General features: G+C 43.7%; 2 protein-coding genes across 7 annotated transcripts in view; one reads left to right on the top strand and one right to left on the bottom strand.

The window, feature by feature from the left end:
* ENOPH1 (enolase-phosphatase 1) overlaps positions 1-9,802 on the bottom strand; it is a 30,368-nt gene extending 20,566 nt beyond the window's left edge. Inside the window, exon 1 of one of the 2 annotated variants that reach the window (XM_002814925.6) lies at positions 9,091-9,802. In XM_002814925.6, the coding sequence (XP_002814971.1) occupies positions 9,091-9,174 (84 nt within the window). In that variant the 5' untranslated portion in view covers positions 9,175-9,802. The remainder of the gene's footprint in view (positions 1-9,090) is intronic. The other variant, XM_009240152.4, reaches the window with a different exon arrangement.
* Positions 9,778-15,376, top strand: HNRNPDL (heterogeneous nuclear ribonucleoprotein D like). Of its 5 annotated transcripts, XR_654782.4 has the most exons (9): positions 9,867-10,733; positions 11,527-11,695; positions 11,797-11,958; positions 12,415-12,546; positions 12,688-12,802; positions 13,363-13,533; positions 13,879-13,971; positions 14,342-14,446; positions 15,126-15,376. XR_654782.4 is itself a non-coding variant. In XM_054553478.2 (8 exons), the coding sequence occupies exons 1-7, from the start codon at positions 10,291-10,293 to the stop codon at positions 13,947-13,949; spliced, it is 1,263 nt and encodes a 420-aa protein (XP_054409453.1). In that variant the 5' UTR covers positions 9,778-10,290; the 3' UTR covers positions 13,950-13,971; positions 14,342-14,501. The 5 variants fall into 5 exon arrangements, 3 of the variants coding, with proteins under 3 accessions (XP_054409453.1, XP_002814970.1, XP_003776523.1); XM_054553478.2 differs by lacking the exon at positions 15,126-15,376 and having other exon boundaries at positions 9,778-10,733; positions 14,342-14,501; XR_654783.4 differs by lacking the exon at positions 13,363-13,533.
* The last annotated feature ends 4,641 nt before the right edge of the window (positions 15,377-20,017 follow it).

Raw genomic sequence — 20,017 nt, 5'->3', positions numbered from 1 at the left:
TGGATGTCTATTCAGTCTCTCAAACTAAACACGTCTGAAACCAAACTCTTGATTCCATCCCTTAATCCTCCTCCTCCCCCTACATCTCCACATCACAGTAAATGACAGAACCATCCTTCCAGATGCTCATGCCAAAAACCTTAGAGTCATCTTTGACTCCTCTTTCTCTCAAACTCCACATCCAACCAATCCATCAGCAAATCCCATCAGCTATACCTTCAAAATATATTCAGATCCAATCACTTCTCACCACTGCCACCACCAAGCACTCAAAATTTACTCAACTTACTGATAATGTCATTTTAATCTTCATAATAACCCTGTGAAATAGGTGCTACTACTTCCTCCATTTTTCAGAGGCACATAAAGGTTAAGTACAAATTAACAAACTGGGATGATAGTTTATCAATCAGGTCTTTCTTTTTGAGTTTGTAGAGTCAGATCCCTGGAATCTCCCCCGTATCAGATCGGGGGTGAAGATCCCACTCTTTACCCCCATCAAAGGGATCTAATTACCTTCCTGAACTTACAACGACTTGGACCCACACGAGACCAGCCCAGGGAGTTGGAGTAAGTATACACAAGCTTAACTGTCAAACACTGGTCTGATTGTGAGCTCCAAAGTCCCACCAAGGTCTCAATGCTGAAATTACCATTAGTTTCCAAACCGCATGCCTTAGTTTCTCTTTACTCAGTAAAGGGGTATCAGGTCCACACTTTTGAGACTTAAGAAAAGGAACTTGTTAGAAGGTCACATCATGAATCATTGGAAAGAAAATCAAGCTAAGAAATGAACCCCTCATGCACATACCTAGAAGGCAAACAACCCCTTTCTGTCCTAAAGACGTTCTGTCTTCGAAAAGAAACCCATTTTTCTGAAATGGTGTCATCTGGGAAAGGTCCAGAGAGGATCCAGGAGGGCCTCTGAGGATAAAGCTACCAACTTTCCACACGACTCTTTAGTGAGCTGATGGGAAAATGGGTGCGATAGGATTAGGGCAGGTTGGTTTCCATTCCTCTTCTGACCTGCACCTCCAACAAAACCAGTTTTGAAAATCAAATGAGTTGATAAATGTGAAAATCAAAGTTTCATATAAAAATAACCTTTTATTGTAAAAAAGAATACTTTGTTTTCTTTAGTGGAGTGGTAACACAGGGTAAGCTGTAAGGATAGAAAATTTTAAGACCCATCAGACAAAGAAGAAGTAAGCACTTTTCAGGGCTAAACACAGGGTATCATTTTAAAAGTCTGTATGAGCAAGATAAAATCCAGCCTATGTATTTAAAATATAGGGGTTATAGCTTAAAATCGGTGTCCCTTTTAAAAATTGTTATTTTTTCGATCACGCCACTGCATTCCAGCTCTGTCACCCAGGCTGGAGTGCAGTGGCACAATCACGCCTCACCACAGTCTCTACCTCCTGGGCTCAAGTGATCCTCCCACCTCAGCCTCCTGAGTAGCTGCGATTACAGGTGCACATCACCATGTCCAGCCAATTTTTTATTTTTTGTAGAGATGGGGGTCTCCCTATGTTGCCCAGGCTGGTCTTGAACTCCTGGACTCAAGTAATCTCCTTGCCACGGCCTTCCAAAGTGCTGGGATTACAGGTGTGAGCCACCATGCCCAACCCCTTTTACTCAATCAGTCTGACTACATATCTTTCAAAGATCTGTATGACTTTACTGTGTACCTAGGGAAAAAAACAGAAGGAATATTCATCAAACTCTTAATGGTCACCTCTGGGTGGTAGGAGCGTATCAGGGCTTTCACTCTCTATATCATAGTCTTCTTTGTCTGCAATTTTATAATCAGGGTGAACTAATTTTCTAGGAAGAATATTTGGGGGGGTAGAAAAATCTTTCCTCTAGTCTTACATTAACAGATGCAAGTTTCTATAAATAACATATTTCACTTTTTATCTTAATTTTGTTAATAAAATTTTCTCTTTTATGACATTTAATTTCCATTATCAGCTGGTTTCATCCTCTATAACTTGTAGGTTTTGGAAATGTTGAGTCAATGAATTCTAATGCCACTCTAGAAACACTTTCAGTTAAATTGTTCAAATATAATAAAGTACCACCTTGAGGAAATCTGAAACAGCAAGGATTGCAGAGTATGGAAGAAACTGAATCCCAGTCCCTCCCACACCCATTCCGGAATGCATATCACCATCACCCAGCATGTACAGCATGCCTGATGTGTAAGCACTGTGTGAGGCTCTGGTCCCTGCCCTTGAGGAGCCTTCCACATAGCTTGAAAAAGAGGACACACATCCAACATAACAAGTCAGCTATTGGCTCCAGTAGCAAATACTACACATGGTACTGGCAATAAGTGCAGAGGACGAAGAGAAAGGACTTTGAAATTTCTGCTTAAATAGGTCCTTTACAAGAAGAGGTAGCTCTTACTTCCATATTCCCACAACTTAGCACAATAAGTAATCTTTTTTAAGTTAATGAGTGCATGGGACCCACACTTGGAGAGGAAAAGGTATGACATTCCAAGCTGGAAGAATGGTGGCAGCAAGAAAGGGCATGATTGGAATGTGCATGTTCAGCTATGTAAAGTGTAAAGGAAGAAAGGGATAGAAAGTTGGAAAACCCAATTTGTTGAACTCTCATCTCACAGCCAATGCGAGACTACAGAGGACTTTGATTACGCAAAGGCAACCTATTTATGTAACTGTCTTCCTTTCTAGGTTCCCTGAGGAACCTGAGGGTGACAGCTGGGTCTTAAGGACTCTGGATCCCTACCATATCCTGGAACATGACAGGTATTCAATTAAAAGTGAGGGAAAGGAAAGAAGGATTGATTAGGCTGGAAAGATTATGCTAGTGCCACAATACTGAAGGTTCTAGAAAAATAAGGAACCAGAAATCAAAGTGAGAGGTGCTTTCCTTTTTTATAAATTTTTTTTAAGACAGGGTCTTGCTATGTTGCCCAGGCTGGTCTCAAACTCCTAGCCTCAAGTGATCCTCCAACCTTTGCCTCCCAAAGTGTTTGGATTACAGGGGTGAGCCACCATGCCCATACTGAATTATTTACTTAATGCAGATTCTTTGGGTTCCAACGACGATATGATGATGATGATGACGATGATGATGATGACGACGACATATTCTGTGTGAGAGCAGGATGAACATGACAGTCCCAGCTTTAGGGAACTAACAGGTGGCTGGGTGAGCAGATTGTTTAAGGCTCATGTGGTAGGCAGCCCAGGTCTCCTGAATCCTAGGTGAGGTCCCTCCCAGCTAGGTGGGACAGCTTCCTCCCAGAGGAGGCCAGAAGTTCTTTCTATCCACCATTTTTTTTTTTTTTTTTGAGACAGGGTCTTGCTTTGTCATCCAGGCTGGACTGCAGTGGCACGATCATGGCTTACTGCAGCCTTGACCTCCTGGGCTCAAATGATCCTTCTACCTCAGCCTCCTGAGTAGCTGGGATCACAGACACATGCCACTACACCTGGCCAACTTTTTTTATTTTTAATAGAGACGAGGTCATGCTACGTTGCGCAGGCTGGTCTTGAACTCCTAGGCTCAAGCAATCCTCTCACCTTGGCCTTCTGAAGTGCTGGGATTACAGGTGTGAGCCACCAAGGCTAAGGCTAGCCTCCATCCACCTCCTGATGTACGCAAGACAGTGATTCTCCAAACACTCCCCATCTTGTTTCAAGCTGAGTCAACAAAAATCCTCTCACGTACTACCATGAATGTAGCTGGGAAACAGTGCCCTAAGCAGCAGAAAAGGTTGGGGAGAGGGGGGCAGTTGTTTATCAACTCATCAACAACTACTTATCTGCCATTCCAGTGCTTCCGCAAATTCTTAGAGATCAACAATATCCTGCGTCTTATTTTTAACATATTTCTGGGTAGGGGAATAAGGAGCAGAAGTAACTGGGAGTAACCATGGTAGATGTAACTGGGAGCATGGTGGGTTTCAGGAAATGTAAGCTCCCTCTTTTCCTTACCAATCCTTCCTTCCTAAGCACTTTCTATTTCCTCCAGTCTGACACTTCCTGCATTATAATCAGTGTTTCTATAGGACTTCATAATTTTCAAAGGCTTTTGCATTCCATCTTATTTAACCTTCGTCACCACCTTTATAAACAAAGCATATCCTAATAGCCTATCCTTGCGGATGAAAAAGCCTAAATCCGTAGACTGAATGAAGATATGGAAAGAGACCTTATTACAGTTACCGGTGTCAATAATAAATAGCACAGGTAGAAGAATGCTTCCAGTGTGCCATCCCTTGTAGGCGGTCTTCTAGCTGTTTTATTGTGCAGGCAGAGTGTGCATCCTACACTTCTCAATGCTGACAATAATAGAAGTAATACTACTTATCAAATGGATGTTTAACCAAAGTTGGGAGATAACTATCAGACTTCAAAGCTCTCTTCCTAGAAAGACCATAATTTAATATAGCAGTTTTCATAAGAAAGATGTCAACTGCAACACTCCCCAATTATTATCTTCTAAAATACATTACAAGAGGACATAAATTATAAGCACTGTTAAATAATCAAGAATGAATTCACTATTTCTAAAAATGCTTTACCAGCCTGAACAACCCAGTGAGACCCCATCTCTGCAAAAAGTTTTAAAAATTAGCTGGACATGGTGGCACATGCCTATAATCCCAGCACTCTGGGAAGCCGTGATGGGAGGACTGTTTGAGTCCAGGAGTTTGAGAACAGCCTGGGCAACACTGTGAAACCCCGTCTCTATAAAAAATAAAAATAAGCTAGCGAGGCGTGGTGGTGCACACTCATGGTCTCAGCTACTCAGGAGACTGAGGTAGGAGGATTGCTTAAGCCTGGGAGGTCGAGGCTGCGGTGAGCTGTGATCGTGCCACTGTACTCCAGCCTGGGTGACAGAGCCTGACCCTGCCTCAGAAAAACAAAAACAAAAAAGAACAAACACCAGAGGTATGCGTCCTGCGGTAAAGTGCAGGGATGGTGGCAGTGGATTTAGATGCAGTGGGAACATCTAAGGAAAACTGGGCTCTGCTGCAGCTCTACTCCCAACAAATTTTGATGATCCTCAGGCAAGACACAAAGACATGCTATAAAGTGAAGTTTGTCACCATATACTTTTTTTATTTTTTTAAGATAGAGTCTCACTCTGTTACCCAGGTTGGAGTGCACTGGCACGATCTCGGCTCACTGCAACCTCTGCCTCCCAGGTTCAAGCTATTCTCCCACCTCAGCCTCCCCAGTAGCTGGGATTACAGGTGTGTGCCACCATGCCCAGCTAATTTTTGAATTATTTATTTTTTTTCTTTTTTTCTTTTTTTTTTTGAGACAGTCTTCCTCTGTTGCCCAGGCTGGAAGGCAGTGGTACAATCTCAGCTCACTGCAACCTCCACCTCCCGGGTTCAAGTGATTCTCCTGCCTCAGCTTCCCAAGTAGCTGGGATTACAGGTACCCACCACCATGCCCGGCTAATTTTTGTATTTTTAGTAGAGACGTGGTTTCACCATGTTGACCAGGCTGGTCTCGAACTCCTGACCTCAGGTGATCCACCCGTCTCGGCCTCCCAAAGTGCTGGGATTATGAGCCACCACGCCTGGCCTAATTTTTGTATTGTTGGTAGAGACTGGCTTTCACCATGTTGGCCAGGCTGGCCTCGAACTCCTGACCTCAAGAGATCCACCTGCTTCGGCGTCCCAAAGTGCTGGGATTACAGGCCTGAGCCACCGCACCCGGCTTGTTACCATATACTTTTATAGCACAGTACTTCACATTGATTAAAGGACTCTCATACTAACTGTGTCATTTAACATGCACAGCAGCCAAACAAAGGAGACAAGACAAACAGTAGGGTCCCATTTCCAAGGCTGAGTGCAGTAATGGAAAAAATAAAGAGTTTTTATGAATAAGACAATCTGAGTTCAAATCCCAGGCATCTTGTTCAACTTTTCAGAGCCTTTGTTTCATCCTAAGTAAAGTGTAGACAGTACATACACCTCATGGTCTTTTAGAATGAGTCAAGGATTGAGTACTGCATGTATACAGTACTCAATGTTTCCTTCCATCATTCCACAGGAGGAAGGGCTACAAGTTCACACACCTACTGTGACTTTAAAGCTCCAAGCAGATTATCTTTCAACTCCCATGCTCAACCTCTCTGTGCTCAGATTCAAGAATGTAACTCAGCATCTCTTTAAAACGTGTTTAAAAGATTAGTCACTGAGATACTCTACTAAAAGTTTTTTGTTCAAGTAGATTTGTGAAATGTCACTCTCTTGAAATCTCACAAAGTGTGTATGTGTGTATATATGTATGATACCGAAGGTTCCGAGAAGTCATGCAATAAAGAAATCTATTTGAACTCATTCTAATTAGCATTTCCTAAAAGTGCATTTAATGGAATCCTTTTTTACATAATTACCATAAACATCCACACAGACCTAACTTTCTTTTAAACATACTTTTAGGAACAATGGTTTTAATAAATTCATGTCTAACAAATTATAATAATAGATTAGATTATAATAGATTAACAATATTAATAACAATAGATATTATTATAGGACAGGGCACAAGAAATTATCCTTTAAACAAGATCCCTAAATCATTCTTTTGCAGCCTGCATTGAAATTGCACATTGCCTAGCGTCAAACTCGGAAAATTTATTTAGGCAACTAAGACATTTTTATTTTCGGATTTCAGAATAAGTCTGCCACAGACACAAAGATTCCAAGAAGTGGCTCATAATGTCATCTAGCAGAAGACACACTTGGGGAAAAAGGTGGGGGAGGGGTATCACGTTTTGTTGAAAATTGATTTGTATGAGGTTTCTTACTCCCCAAATCTACCTTCAGAAAATGGTAGTATCTAATGATCTAATGCCACATCACTACCTCTCCTGTCCTTATCCTTGCTCTCCTGATGACCGCACAAAGCAAGAGAGAGCCAGAATGGAATGAGTGAGCTGTTAACTATAAATTACAAAAATGAGGACTCCTTGTTTCTCTGAAAACCAAGAAAGCGGTTACTCTGTCGCAATCCAAAAAAAAGGAAATTAATCAATCATCAGTATTTGTCCTGAAATTTTCCGCAGAGGTCTCTGGTGTGATTAAAAATGTGGGGGAAGGTCAGGCGCGGTGGCTCGCGCCTGTAATCCCAGCACTTTGGGAGGCCGACACGGGAGGATCACCTGAGGTCAGACCAGCCTAGCCAGCTAAAAATACAAAAATTAGCCGGGCGTGGTGGTGAGCGTCTGTAATCTCAGCTACTCGGAAGGCTGAGGCACCAGAATCGCTTGAACCCCGGAGGCAGAGGTTGCACCACTGTATTCCAGCCTGGGAGACAGAACAAGACTCCGTCTCAAACAAAACAAAACAAAACAAAACGTGGGGAAAAGGCCGGGCGCCATGGTTCACGCCTGTAATTCCAGCACTTTGGGAGGCTGAGGTGGGTGGATCACTTGAGGTCAGGAGTTCAAGACCAGCCTGGTGAAACCCTCTTTCTACGAAAAATACAAAAATTAGCTGGGTGTGGTGGCACATGTCTGTAATCCCAGCTACTGGAGAGGCTGGGACAGAAGAATCGCTTGAAGCTGGGAGGCAGAGGTTGCAGTGAGCTGAGCTCACACCACTGCACTCCAGCCTGGGCGACAGAGCAAGACTCCGCCTCAAAACAAAAACCAAAACGGTGGAGAAAATGCTAAACTCGATTTCTTCTGAACCTATGCTAAGATGTCAAGGTACTGTGATTCTTCTAAAAGAATTTTAAAGGTTGTTATGTTTGGTGTCCTAAAAGTGTACATGGATTTTATATTATAACCTACATCAAGAAACTCATTCAGGCCAGGCGCCTTGGCTCATGCCTGTAATCTCAGCACTTTGGGAGGCCAAGAATTCCAGACTAGCCTGGGCAATATGGCGAAACCCCGTCTCTACAAAAATTAGCCAGGCATGGTGGCTCTCCCTTCAGTCCCAACTACTAGAGAGGCTGGGGCAGGAGGATGCCCTAAGCCCAGGGAGGTCGAGGCTGCAGTGAGCTGTGATTTCACCACTCCACTCCACTCCAGCCTGGGCAACAGAGTGAGACTGTCTCAAAGAAAAAAAAAAAAAAAAAGCCTTATTCACAGATAGTTTTTTTTTTTAATGGAAACTAAAATAGAATTTAAAACCCAAGCTGCTCAGTTTCTTCGAAGATGGATTTTTCCTACTTGGTAATATACTTTGTATATCTCGACTATTATTGTGCATGCAAGCACCTCTAAGAAGTACTTGTATCTGCAATGAATTCTTAAACCTCAGGGAGCCAAATAAAAAGACAAGGCCCGAGGAATTCTTTCAAAAATTAAAGTAACATTTCATATTTGCTTATTCTAACAGACAAAGAATAAAGAAGGAATCCGCTAATTTGCAGGCTGAGGTGCAGACAAGTGCTGGTTCACAGTGACATCCTAGAAGGAATGCTCTGGATAAGAGCTTCAAGCTTCTGTGGTTTTCTGAGGAAAGTGAACGGAATCTAGACGTGTCCTATAGCTCAAAAAATCAGCGCTATGGACCACAGAGCCTAACAGAGTATAATAATACAGTGTGCAGTTTGGCCACTAACAGCAAGAGTGGGAAGGGGCGAAGAGGAACCTTGATTGCCCGACACCAGGGCCACCTGAAAAGTCATCTTGACACTTCAGTCTTTCCATTTTGAGATCAAAAGCTTCAAGGACCATTAAATCGCTGCCGCTGCCACACCAGGCCCGACGGAGCAGAAAGGCTGCGCTCACCTGCGGAAGCGACCGGGTGCACAGCTGCCGGGTGGGGAGGCCCGCACCGTCACACCCCGCCCCGGCTTACCTGCCCTTCGGCGATTTTTAGCGTCAACTTCCATCCCTTCCCACCCATCTGGATCCAACCAAGCGCAAGGGCGGGGGAGGAAGAAGCTAGTGCCGCGAGGAAAAGCATCCCCGCAACCCGCCGCAGGCTTTCTCTCCTTCCTCCCCATTCCACAGAAGAGGCAAAGCCACACCGCCTCTCCTAACCCTCGTCTCCAATGCAAGGCCTGCAATACTTAAAAAAATAATAACTGTTTTTAAGGAAAAGTAACATCCCCGCTCCCTTCCGCCCCTCACCTTCACGAAAGCAATCGGGGTTGTGGTACCTTCGATATCTAACAGGATCACGGTGACTTCGGCGGGGACCGAAAGCACGACCATTTCCCTACCGGATGCTACGGGACTCGGCCTGCTGTTGGGGAGGGCGGAGGGCGGCGCCGGCTGCGGCTGCGGCCCACGGTACCGTCTTGGGCTTCCGTCGGCCCCGCGCGATCTCGGAGCCAGCGACCAAGTGCAGCCCGCCGCGCGTGGGGAGAGGACACCTCTGCACACCTGGAACTGGAAAAGGCGGCCGCCCAGGAGCCCTGAACTCGTGAGCAGGACGGGGCAGGAGCCCGAGACCACGTGGGCAGGAAAAGGGGCGGCCCTTGCCGGGTTCGGCGGGGCGGGGAGGGTGAAGGCGCCAGTGTCGATTGGCCGCCGTCAGGCCTCGAACTGGATCCGTCAAAATGGGCCTCGCGTGGGCGGGAACAAAGAAGCGAACGCGGGAGCAGAGTGCGCGAGAGCGCGCCCTCCGCAGACAGGTTGAGCGAGCGGGAGAGGCCTGGGGCACGTGCAGAAAGGAGCCCCGCGAGTGGCGCGCCGGGGATGTGAGTGCCCCTTGCCCTCTACTGAATCCAGCCCCCTCCCCGCCCACCGCCTCCGCCTTTGCATAGATACAGTCATCTGGCCAGCCCCCGCCCCTCCTCCCGGCCAGAGAGGCCGCGCGGGGCCCGGGCTTCGGCCGATCAGCCCAGGAGGCCCCGCCGCGCCCCCTTGGCCCGCGCGCCCGTGGTCACAGCGGAAGAGGCGCCCGCGCCGCGCTGCCCGGAGGGGCCGTCGCGCGCCCGCTTCCTGTTCGGCTGGTTCCTGCCAGCTCGAGGACAAAACACGCGTGCGCGCGGCGGGCGAGCGGGCTCGCCGCCTCAGTCGCCAGCGCCGGGCGCAGTCCGCCTTTTTCGGAGCACCCTGGCCGCGGTGCTAGTCGGTAGCAGCGGCTCCGCACTGGCGAACCGAGGGCAGAAAAAGGCGGGGTTGACGGCTTTTTGGTAGGAGTGGGCTGGACTGGACGCCAGAGACAAAGGCTCCCAAGGCAAGAGGGACTGTGGCCCTGCGTCGGCTCTGCTCGGGACTGCTGACCCCAGGAATTGACGCCCCTTCGTTTTTCTCTTCTGATTCTTCTCCTCCCAAGCCCGCATCCCCTCACGCGTGGCCTCTCTCCTTGCCGGGAGGGCCGCGATGGAGGTCCCGCCCCGGCTTTCCCATGTGCCGCCGCCATTGTTCCCCTCCGCTCCCGCTACTTTAGCCTCCCGCAGCCTCTCCCATTGGCGGCCGCGGGCGCCGCGGCAGCTAGCCCCGCTCCTCCCTTCGCTCGCTCCCAGCTCCGCCCGGCAGGGGGCGCGCCGGGCCCAGCGCCACGTCACCGCCCAGCAGCCCTCCCGATTGGCGGGCGGGGCGGCTATAAAGGGAGGGCGCAGGCGGCGCCCGGATCTCTTCCGCCGCCATTTTAAATCCAGCTCCATACAACGCTCCGCCGCCGCTGCTGCCGCGACCCGGACCGCGCGCCAGCACCCCCCTGCCGACAGCTCCGCCACTATGGAGGATATGAACGAGTACAGCAATATAGAGGAATTCGCAGAGGGATCCAAGATCAACGCGAGCAAGAATCAGCAGGATGACGGGTACCGCACGCTTCTTCCCCCGCTCCCCCTCCCCCAGCGCGCCGCACGCGACTTTCGTCTCTCGTGAGCCGCGCGCTGCCCCCATTCTTTCTCGGAGTCGATTCCCCGCGTGCCCTCTGGGCCCCACTAGTTTGGAGGAAAGAGGAAAGTAAGAGATCGAGGGGGTGACTGGAGAGACCCGGAAAGAGTGGGGGAAGGGCGGAGGGGTTGGAGGAGGAGGGCGGCGGCGTCTGTGTCCCGAGCGCGCAGGCGCCGCGTGGGACCTGGGGCGGGGGGGGAGGGGCCGGCCTCCCAGAGCTGCACGCTGCAGCTGCCGCCGCCTCTTCATTGTGTCTCTTGCCACTCGGCGCGGTTTTCCTGGGAAGAGTTTTAAAGGACTCTGAGTTCGGGCACAAGCAGGCGACTGGTACCCAGATTCTCAAAACGTGTTATGATTGATGAGTTCTCTGGGTGGAACGTTGGCTTGACAGCTGAGAACGAAGATGGACCTAAGTAAGATAAGATGTGAGGGATTCATCTAGGAAGTTGGGCCTTCTGCCTGAAGGAATCTGGGCAGAACCTTTACTATATTTTGAGTTTTGCTTTATGTAGTGCGGACGGTGAGCTGTCCGCTGGTTTGAGTAACTTCGTTGGGATATTGGGATTTTTGTGTGACATAGATTAAATGTAAACATGGATTAAATTGCCTATATTTAGGGGGTAAATGTCCCTGTTTTTATTTCACGATTTAATTTCAGAACTGAAGGATCATTTGAGTTATTGCTAATTTTTTAAAAAAAACTTTTATTTCTAGTAAAATGTTTATTGGAGGCTTGAGCTGGGATACAAGCAAAAAAGATCTGACAGAGTACTTGTCTCGATTTGGGGAAGTTGTAGACTGCACAATTAAAACAGATCCAGTCACTGGGAGATCAAGAGGATTTGGATTTGTGCTTTTCAAAGATGCTGCTAGTGTTGATAAGGTAGGAGAACTGTGTTTTGCATTGTGCTGCTTTTGTGGTGTTTTTACAAATTTTTCTGGGGGTTATATGCTGCTGTCAGATTAAATAAATCTGTCTTGTAGGTTTTGGAACTGAAAGAACACAAACTGGATGGCAAATTGATAGATCCCAAAAGGGCCAAAGCTTTAAAAGGGAAAGAACCTCCCAAAAAGGTTTTTGTGGGTGGATTGAGCCCGGATACTTCTGAAGAACAAATTAAAGAATATTTTGGAGCCTTTGGAGAGGTGTGTGATAATGTTTACACATGTTAAGCTTGATGTGTTTATAAAATGTTCAATCCTCGTCCGATTTATGCAGGGCAGATTCGTGTTTCCTGTAAGGGTAGGATTAAATGGCTGCTCAAGTCGCTTCCAGTGACTGTACCTTGATTTGATTGCTGCTCTGATGGAAACCCAACTATCTAATTGAGCTAAAACTTGGGCACTTAAATGTGGTCAGTGTTTGGACTTGTTAACTAGTGACATCTTTGGGTACAAAATAATATTAATTTCTCTCAATGCTTTAAATATACAACAAATCACTGTAGGCTGATGTTGATCATAAAGCAGTGATGTCTGTATAGAAGTCACCTGATAAGAATAACATGTTTAAGTTGAAGCCTGAAAAGGACCTTTGGCATTCTGATCCTCTGTAACATTTTATAATTATGGGATGACGTTGAGTGTGCATCTCGATTTCAGATTGAAAATATTGAACTTCCCATGGACACAAAAACAAATGAAAGAAGAGGATTTTGTTTTATCACATATACCGATGAAGAGCCAGTAAAAAAATTGTTAGAAAGCAGATACCATCAAATTGGTTCTGGGAAGGTAAAGCCATTTAAGTACTTTAAATGAAAATTTAAAGGTTTTCTTTTTTTGAAATAATTTCTTGATGTGTTTGAGAAAAAATGATTTAATTTTAGAACTTCGGTGAAAATGATATTTTCATGTTTTTTAATTTGTTTATAGTGTGAAATCAAAGTTGCACAACCCAAAGAGGTATATAGGCAGCAACAGCAACAACAAAAAGGTGGAAGAGGTGCTGCAGCTGGTGGACGAGGTGGTACAAGGGGTCGTGGCCGAGGTGAGACTTAATTCTTGGAATATGACTCCGTGGTTTATTTAAGCTGTATACTGCTAAATATGAGTAGTCCTGTACGAAAGCAAAACTTTAAACTTAAAACCAATCCAGCGGGGGTGAGGGGGAATGTTCAGCTTAGTGGGGGTTGTGTGTGGTGGTTTTTTGTTGTGAGCTCACTGGTTTCAAAAAACTGTTAGAAGTATGGCCACTTTGACAATTAGTGTCATCACTGATAGGAAAAGTGTACCATTACATGATACACCGTGGCGTGATAGGTTTTCTTGGGCAGGAGTCCTTGTTTTAAACAGAACGGTGTACCTGTCTTCGGCTTTAATGGAAAATTGAATGATTTTCCATTAAATTTAGGAAGTTTGATACTGGCACAATTGGACTTTCTGCCCCCTTTTTTATAACAGCTGGAAAAATAGTTTTTCAAGCAGATAGCAATATATATGTCCATTCTGCCCTTTAAGAATTGCAGAGTGAGAGACAAGAACGCATCATTTTATGTTAGAATTGGGGGTCAGAAGTTGTTTCCTAACAATCATTGTGCATTGTTTCAGGTCAGGGCCAAAACTGGAACCAAGGATTTAATAACTATTATGATCAAGGATATGGAAATTACAATAGTGCCTATGGTGGTGATCAAAACTATAGTGGCTATGGCGGATATGATTATACTGGGTATAACTATGGGAACTATGGATATGGACAGGGATATGCAGACTACAGTGGTAAGAATATTTAACTTAATTTTATAAACCAGTGGTATTAAAATTCATTGTTAACATAACAGTCCTGTTCTGAAATTGTGTGTATGGGCTTTCCATTAAAGTGTTTGGAGTTAAGTGTTTGAGGCGTGTTACAATCATAGGATGATTATACTAACATAGACTGGTGGTTATAAATGAACTAGGATGTATGATTTATGAGTAGCTTGTAATGGGTGCTAAAATATCTTAATACTTTTTATTCAGCATGCAAAGATTTGTAGATTTAATAGTTTCTCATTGTGTTTGTAAAAAAAACAGTTTTGTAGAAAACTATCTTAAATGAAATTTCTGTTGTTTTCAAAATAGGCCAACAGAGCACTTACGGCAAGGCATCTCGAGGGGGTGGCAATCACCAAAACAATTACCAGCCATACTAAAGGAGAACATTGGAGAAAACAGGTGTGTATAAGAGTACAGGAAAACAGTAGAAATGTCTAATTTAATTTAAAGATCAATAGACAAATGAAACGTAAAAACAAAATACTATGTAGCCTGTTTTTACTAAATTGTTGATTTTTTTAATTGCTTTATGAGCCTGTTTTGCCTAAAGTGTCTATAGATCTTTAACTTTAAAGTCTTATCTCACTTTCTTTAGTATTGCAGAAAAACTTAAGAGTTTTTCTGTTTGCTTTTGTGTACCAGGTGGTCTAGAGGAATAATTAAACATTTTAGAACTATTAACAGGTAAAGTACTGAAATGGGTACAACTTAAGGAAAACAAGAATGTTGTCTTCTAACTCTGACATTATACCTTGTTTGTACCCGCCAGCGGGAACTTCATTGCAGGCCGTGTGTCACCCTGACCACGTCTATCTCTGGGGGTCGCACGTTGCGGGCAGAGCGCAAGGCATACACCAGAAAACGCTGTCCTGTGGTATGGTCTCTTCCAACTTCATGTACCAGCGTAAAGATTAAAGTGGAAAACTTCAGACTTTGGCTTCTTTTTAATCTTTTTGGAGATTAAGTGTCTAAACTTAACTTAAATGGTTTTTTACAGGAGTTAAAAGTACATAAATGCCTTTTTACAGCTTAATCATTTTGGTCTTCTGTTTAGTGTTGTATTTCAATTGTGGAGCCTCATTTTAAGTGTTCATTCTTTTAAGATTTAATGCTTGCTTTTTCTTTTTATAGCTAATAGTGAAATCTACAAACCAAAACAAGAACTTTTAAATCTGGGATATAAATTAAAGATCATATGCACAGATCAATTTATGTTCTTGTAATAAGCTTATTAGAAATTGGTGTTTGTGATAGCATTTTACTTGGGTTACTAGAGATGCTTCTAGTAGACCTTAATCTAGCATAGTTGAACTTCTGAATATGGGAAGATTGTATTCCCAGATTCTTTCCTGAATAGATTTGAATTTAATATCATTTGGGAACTCCAGGGTGAGTTTATTGACTACCCAAACTGTATTTTACCAATAAATATGCATATGATCTTTAATTATTGAAGAAAATAAAGTGAGGACTTAAAACAGTTCATGAAAGTGGACCTTTAAAAGCTTGTCAGAGTTGCACAAATCTAATTGGTATTTTGTTTTTGTTTTTAGGAGGAGATGTTAAAGTAACCCATCTTGCAGGACGACATTGAAGATTGGTCTTCTGTTGATCTGATTATTTTGTAAAAGACTTTCTAGTGTACAAGACACGATTGTGTCCAACTGTATATAGCTGCCAATTAGTTTTCTTTGTTTTTACTTTGTCTTTTGTTATCTGTGTTATGACTCAATGTGGATTTGTTTATACACATTTTATTTGTATCATTTCATGTTAAACCTCAAATAAATGCTTCCTTATGTGATTGCTTTTCTGCGTCAGGTACTACATAGCTCTGTAAAAATGTAATTTAAAATAAGCAATAATTAAGGCACAGTTGATTTTGTAGAGAGTATTGGTCCATACAGAGAAACTGTGGTCCTTTATAAATAGCCAGCCAGCGTCACCCTCTTCCCCAATTTGTAGGTGTATTTTATGCTCTTAAGGCTTCATCTTCTCCCTGTTAACTGAGATTTCTACCAACCTTTGAACAATGTTCTTTCCCTTCTGGTTATCTGAAGACTGTCCTGAGAGGTAGACATAAGTGTTGTGATTAGTAGAAGCTTTCTAGTAGACCATATTCCTTCTGGATTGTAATAAAATTGTTAGTAGCTCCTTTTACTTTGTTCCTGTCTCTGGAAAGCCATTTTTGAATTGCTGATTACTTTGGCTTTAATCAGTGGTCACCTAGAAAAAGCTTTGTAATCATAACACAATGACTTCAATTCTTGATAAAAATTCAGATGCACACAGGAGCACTGTAAAACTGGTAGGAGCTATGGTTTAAGAGCGTTGGAAGTAGTTAAACTCAAGGATTTTAGTAGAAAGGTATGAGTTTGGTCGAAAGATTAAAATTTGAAAAAGTGGCAAAATAAGATTTGTGTTTTCTCACAGCCACCACAAGATTGAACAAAATATTTTCTGTTTTGGCATTCTGAGGAAGTTGTATTACAGTTAGCTGTTAATGCTGTGTGAGTTTAGAAAAAGTCTTGATAGTAAATCTAGTTTTTAACACAGTGCATGAACTGAGTAGTTAAACATTTACATATTCAGACAGGAATAGTGGAAAGGGTATCTTGGGTGTGACGAAGTCATTACAAATGTGACTGAGTCATTACAGTGGACCCTCCGGGTGCATTGAAAAGAATCCATTTTATATCCAGGTTTCAGAGGACCTGGAATAAATAAAAGCTTTGAATTTTGCATTCAGTGTAGTTGGATTTTGGGACCTTGGCCTCAGTGTTAGCTACTGGGATTGGCATATGTGTTCACAGGCAGAGTAGTTGATCTCACACAATGGGTGATACCACAAAACTGGTAAGTTTCTTATGCTCATGAGCCCTCCCTTTTTTTTTTTAATTTGGTGCCTGCAACTTTGTTACAATGATTCTACTTCCTGGGCTATCACATTATAATGCTCTTGGCCTCTTTTTGCTGCTGTTTTGCTATTACACCTAGGCCAAGTACCAGTGTTGGCTGTTAGAAGGGATTCTGTTCATTCAACATGCAACTTTAGGGAATGGAAGGAAGTTCATTTTTAAGTTGTGTTGTCAGTAGGTGTGGTGTCTAGGGTAGTGAATCCTGTAAGTTCAAATTTATGATTAGGTGACAAGTTGACTGAGATTGTCCTTTTCCCTGATCAAAAAATGAATAAAGCCTTTTTAAACAAAATCCAAACTTTTAATCAAGTCTTGATATGTATGACTGAGAAAAAATACACTACATCTAGAGATGATTGAGATGTTTTACAAAGACTTGAAGGGGGAGTGAGAATTTACTTGGTTTTTCTTGCAGGGGCTTTGAACTCTAGATTTAATTCAGATTTCAGGGTCTATCAGTTCACCAACTGATGCAAATTTGAATAGATACTGTGAAGCTAAGTGTCCTAGGTTGCATGAACTGTGAAACTAGTATCAAGATCTCATTCTCAAGGATTAATTTAGAACAAAGTAATTGGACAAGTTTACTGGGGAGGGGATAGAAATGAATTCTAAAGTACCTATAACAAATACTCTGTGTATGTTTTTTACATCGTATTTGCCTTTTACATTGTTTAGACCAAATTCTGTGTGATGTTATCCTCGGGAAGGGGATAGAAATTAATTCTAAAGTACCTGTAACAAATACTCGGTTTGTATATGTTTTTATACATCGTATTTGCCTTTTGCATTGTTTAGACCAAATTCTGTGTGATGTTATCCTAACAAAACACCTTAGTAATTTCTTTGGTTAACATGTTAATCTGTAATCTCACTTTTATAAGATGAGGACTGTTAAAATGAGATGTCTGTTGGGATGCTAGCATGGATAAGCAGAGCTTATTCCATTACTCTTCAGTGGATCTTTATTTTCATAATGGCAGAGATCCTCACTAATCTTCACAAAACTTAATACAAGGGCATATCTGAACAATTAAGCTACTTTCCAGTACCAAGATTTGATTTAATGTCAATCAGGATGCTAGGTTGCGTGCTGTAGATCATGCCTGTAATCCCAAGCACTTTGGGAGGCCAAGGCAAGTACATTACTTGAGTCCACCCTGGGCAACATGGCAAAACCCCGTCTCTATAAAAACTACAAAAATTAGCTCAATGTGATGGTGCACACCTGTAGTCCCAGCTACTTGGGCTGAGGCGGGACGATTGCTTGAGCCAGGGAGGTGAAGAGTGCAGTGAGTCCTGTTTGCGCCACTGCACTCCACCCTGGGCGACAAAGTGAGATCCTGTCTCAAAAAATCACAGGATGCGAAACTTCACCGATTAAAAAGTTGACCAAGCTGGCCGCGCGCAGTAGCTCATGCCTGTAATCCTAGTACTTTGGGAGGCCGAGGCAGGTGGATGGCTTGAGTCCAGGAGTTCAAGACCATCCTGGCCAATATGTCAAAACCCCAGCTCTACTAAAAATACAAAAATTAGCTGGGCGTGGTGCTGTGCTTAGGTGAGAGGATCGCTGGAGTCCAGGAGGTAGAGGTTGTAGTGAGATCTGTGCTCCAGCCTGGGCAACAGAGTGAGAACTCAAAAAAAAAAAAAAGTTGACTTAAGGCCAGGTGTATTGGGCTGCAGTTGAGCTATGGTCGCTCCATTGCACTCTTATCTAGCCTAGGCAACAGAGTAAGACCCTGTCTCGATTTTTTTAAAAGGTGATTCAAAAACATTAAGTGTATGAATAATTTTTAGTTATAGATTTGTGTGTATACCATTTGAATTGATTCTTGTGTTGAGTAGTTAGAAAGGGTCATTCATAGAAAACCCCCTTTCCTTAAACTTTCAGCCAGACAGAGTTGGCATCTAATCTGTGGTTTCAACTTTTAAGCAAAAACAATCTAAATTTATATATTTTTTATAGTCACTAGAAAATATTGTTTGTAAAAATATAGGCTGTTCTTTTAGGATTGGTTGGGGTCTTACATTTGTCTCGAAATAGATTAGATGTGGAATTTCAGCAAGATTTAGTTCATAGCAAACAATAAAAATACACCTTTGACTTTACTACTTTTTATAAACGGTAGGAAAGGATATACTGATGTTCTGGGTATTACAGAGTAATGCTGAACATTCTGAAGACCTTAACTTCTGCTGCTCTTCCCTCCCCCCGCCCCCTGCTGTCCCCCCCACCCCCACCCCAACAAGAATGGGCTTGGAATTGTGCTATTTTTTTTTCCTTCCCTGAGTCGGAGTTTCACTCTTGTTGCCCAGGCTGGAGTGCAGTGACGTGATCTGGGCTCACCGTAACCTCCTCCTCCTGGGTTCAAGCGATTCTCCTGACTCAGCCTCCCAAGTAGCTGGGATTACAGGCATCTGCCACCATGCCTGGCTAGAATTTTTGTATTTTTAGTAGAGACAGGGCTTTGCCATGTCGGTCAGGCTGGTCTCGAACTCCTGACCTCAGGTGATCCACCCTCCTCGACCTCCCAAAGTCCTGGGATTACAAGCATGAGCCACCGTGCCCCGCCGGAATTGTGCTATTCTTAAGTGTCAGTTTAATCTCTGGTTTTACCCTTTAAAGAGATGTACCACTTCAAAGAGACCACTCAAAGAGATATACCCATTCGGGGAGCTGTATCATAATCTTGGAGAGTAGTGAGACTAAAGTGTAGTTTGAAAAAGTATATTCATCCGGACGCAGTGGCTCACGCCTGTAATCCCAGCACTTTGGGAGGCCGAGGCGGGCGGATCACGAGGTCAGGAGTTTTAGACCAACCTGGCCAATATGGTGAAACCCCATCTCTACCAAAAATACAAAAAAGCAGGGTGTGGTGGTGGGCAAGTGTAATCCCAGCTACTCGGGAGGCTGAGGCAGGAGAATGTTGTGAACCCGGGAGGCAGAGGTTTCAGTGAGCCAAGATAGTGCCACTGCACTCCAGCCTGGGCGACAGAGTGAGACTCCATCTCAACAAAAAAAGGAAAAAGTATATTCAACATAATCTTGTCACTTAAAATCCAAATAACCAAAAAGGCTAAGTTTGGTTTCTTAAAGACCAGCACAAGCTAGAAAATGTGAGAAACTTTACTTGCAGGCAAGTTTTTCTCATACTCTTTCAATGGTAATCTCCTTTTGGGAGTCTGACCAAAAGTGAATTCTCTTCAAACCCAAAAAAATGCATGTCTATAAATATTTTCAATGTAGTTTCAGGAAGAATAGAGACTTAGAAAACTGTTTTAAAATGCTCTTGAACCTGTTGGCTTTTATGGTAACAAAGTGACTAAAATTGATTGAATTTGTTGTAATTGATGAGGTTCCACAAAGAGAGTTTCTTCATATGTTCTCCACCTTCCACCTGGGTATTCGTATTGGCTGGTGAACACTCATAGGGGATTGTTTTATTGATGACAGGGTCTCACTCTGTCGCCGAGGCTGGAGTGCAGTGATGCCATCACATCTCACTACAGCCTCAACCTCCTGGGCT

This window comes from Pongo abelii, chromosome 3, assembly GCF_028885655.2.
Source record: "Pongo abelii isolate AG06213 chromosome 3, NHGRI_mPonAbe1-v2.0_pri, whole genome shotgun sequence".
Taxonomy (NCBI): Eukaryota; Metazoa; Chordata; class Mammalia; order Primates; family Hominidae; genus Pongo; species Pongo abelii.
Note: the sequence above shows the minus strand (reverse complement) of the source record. Positions and strands in the feature narration are given on the sequence as shown.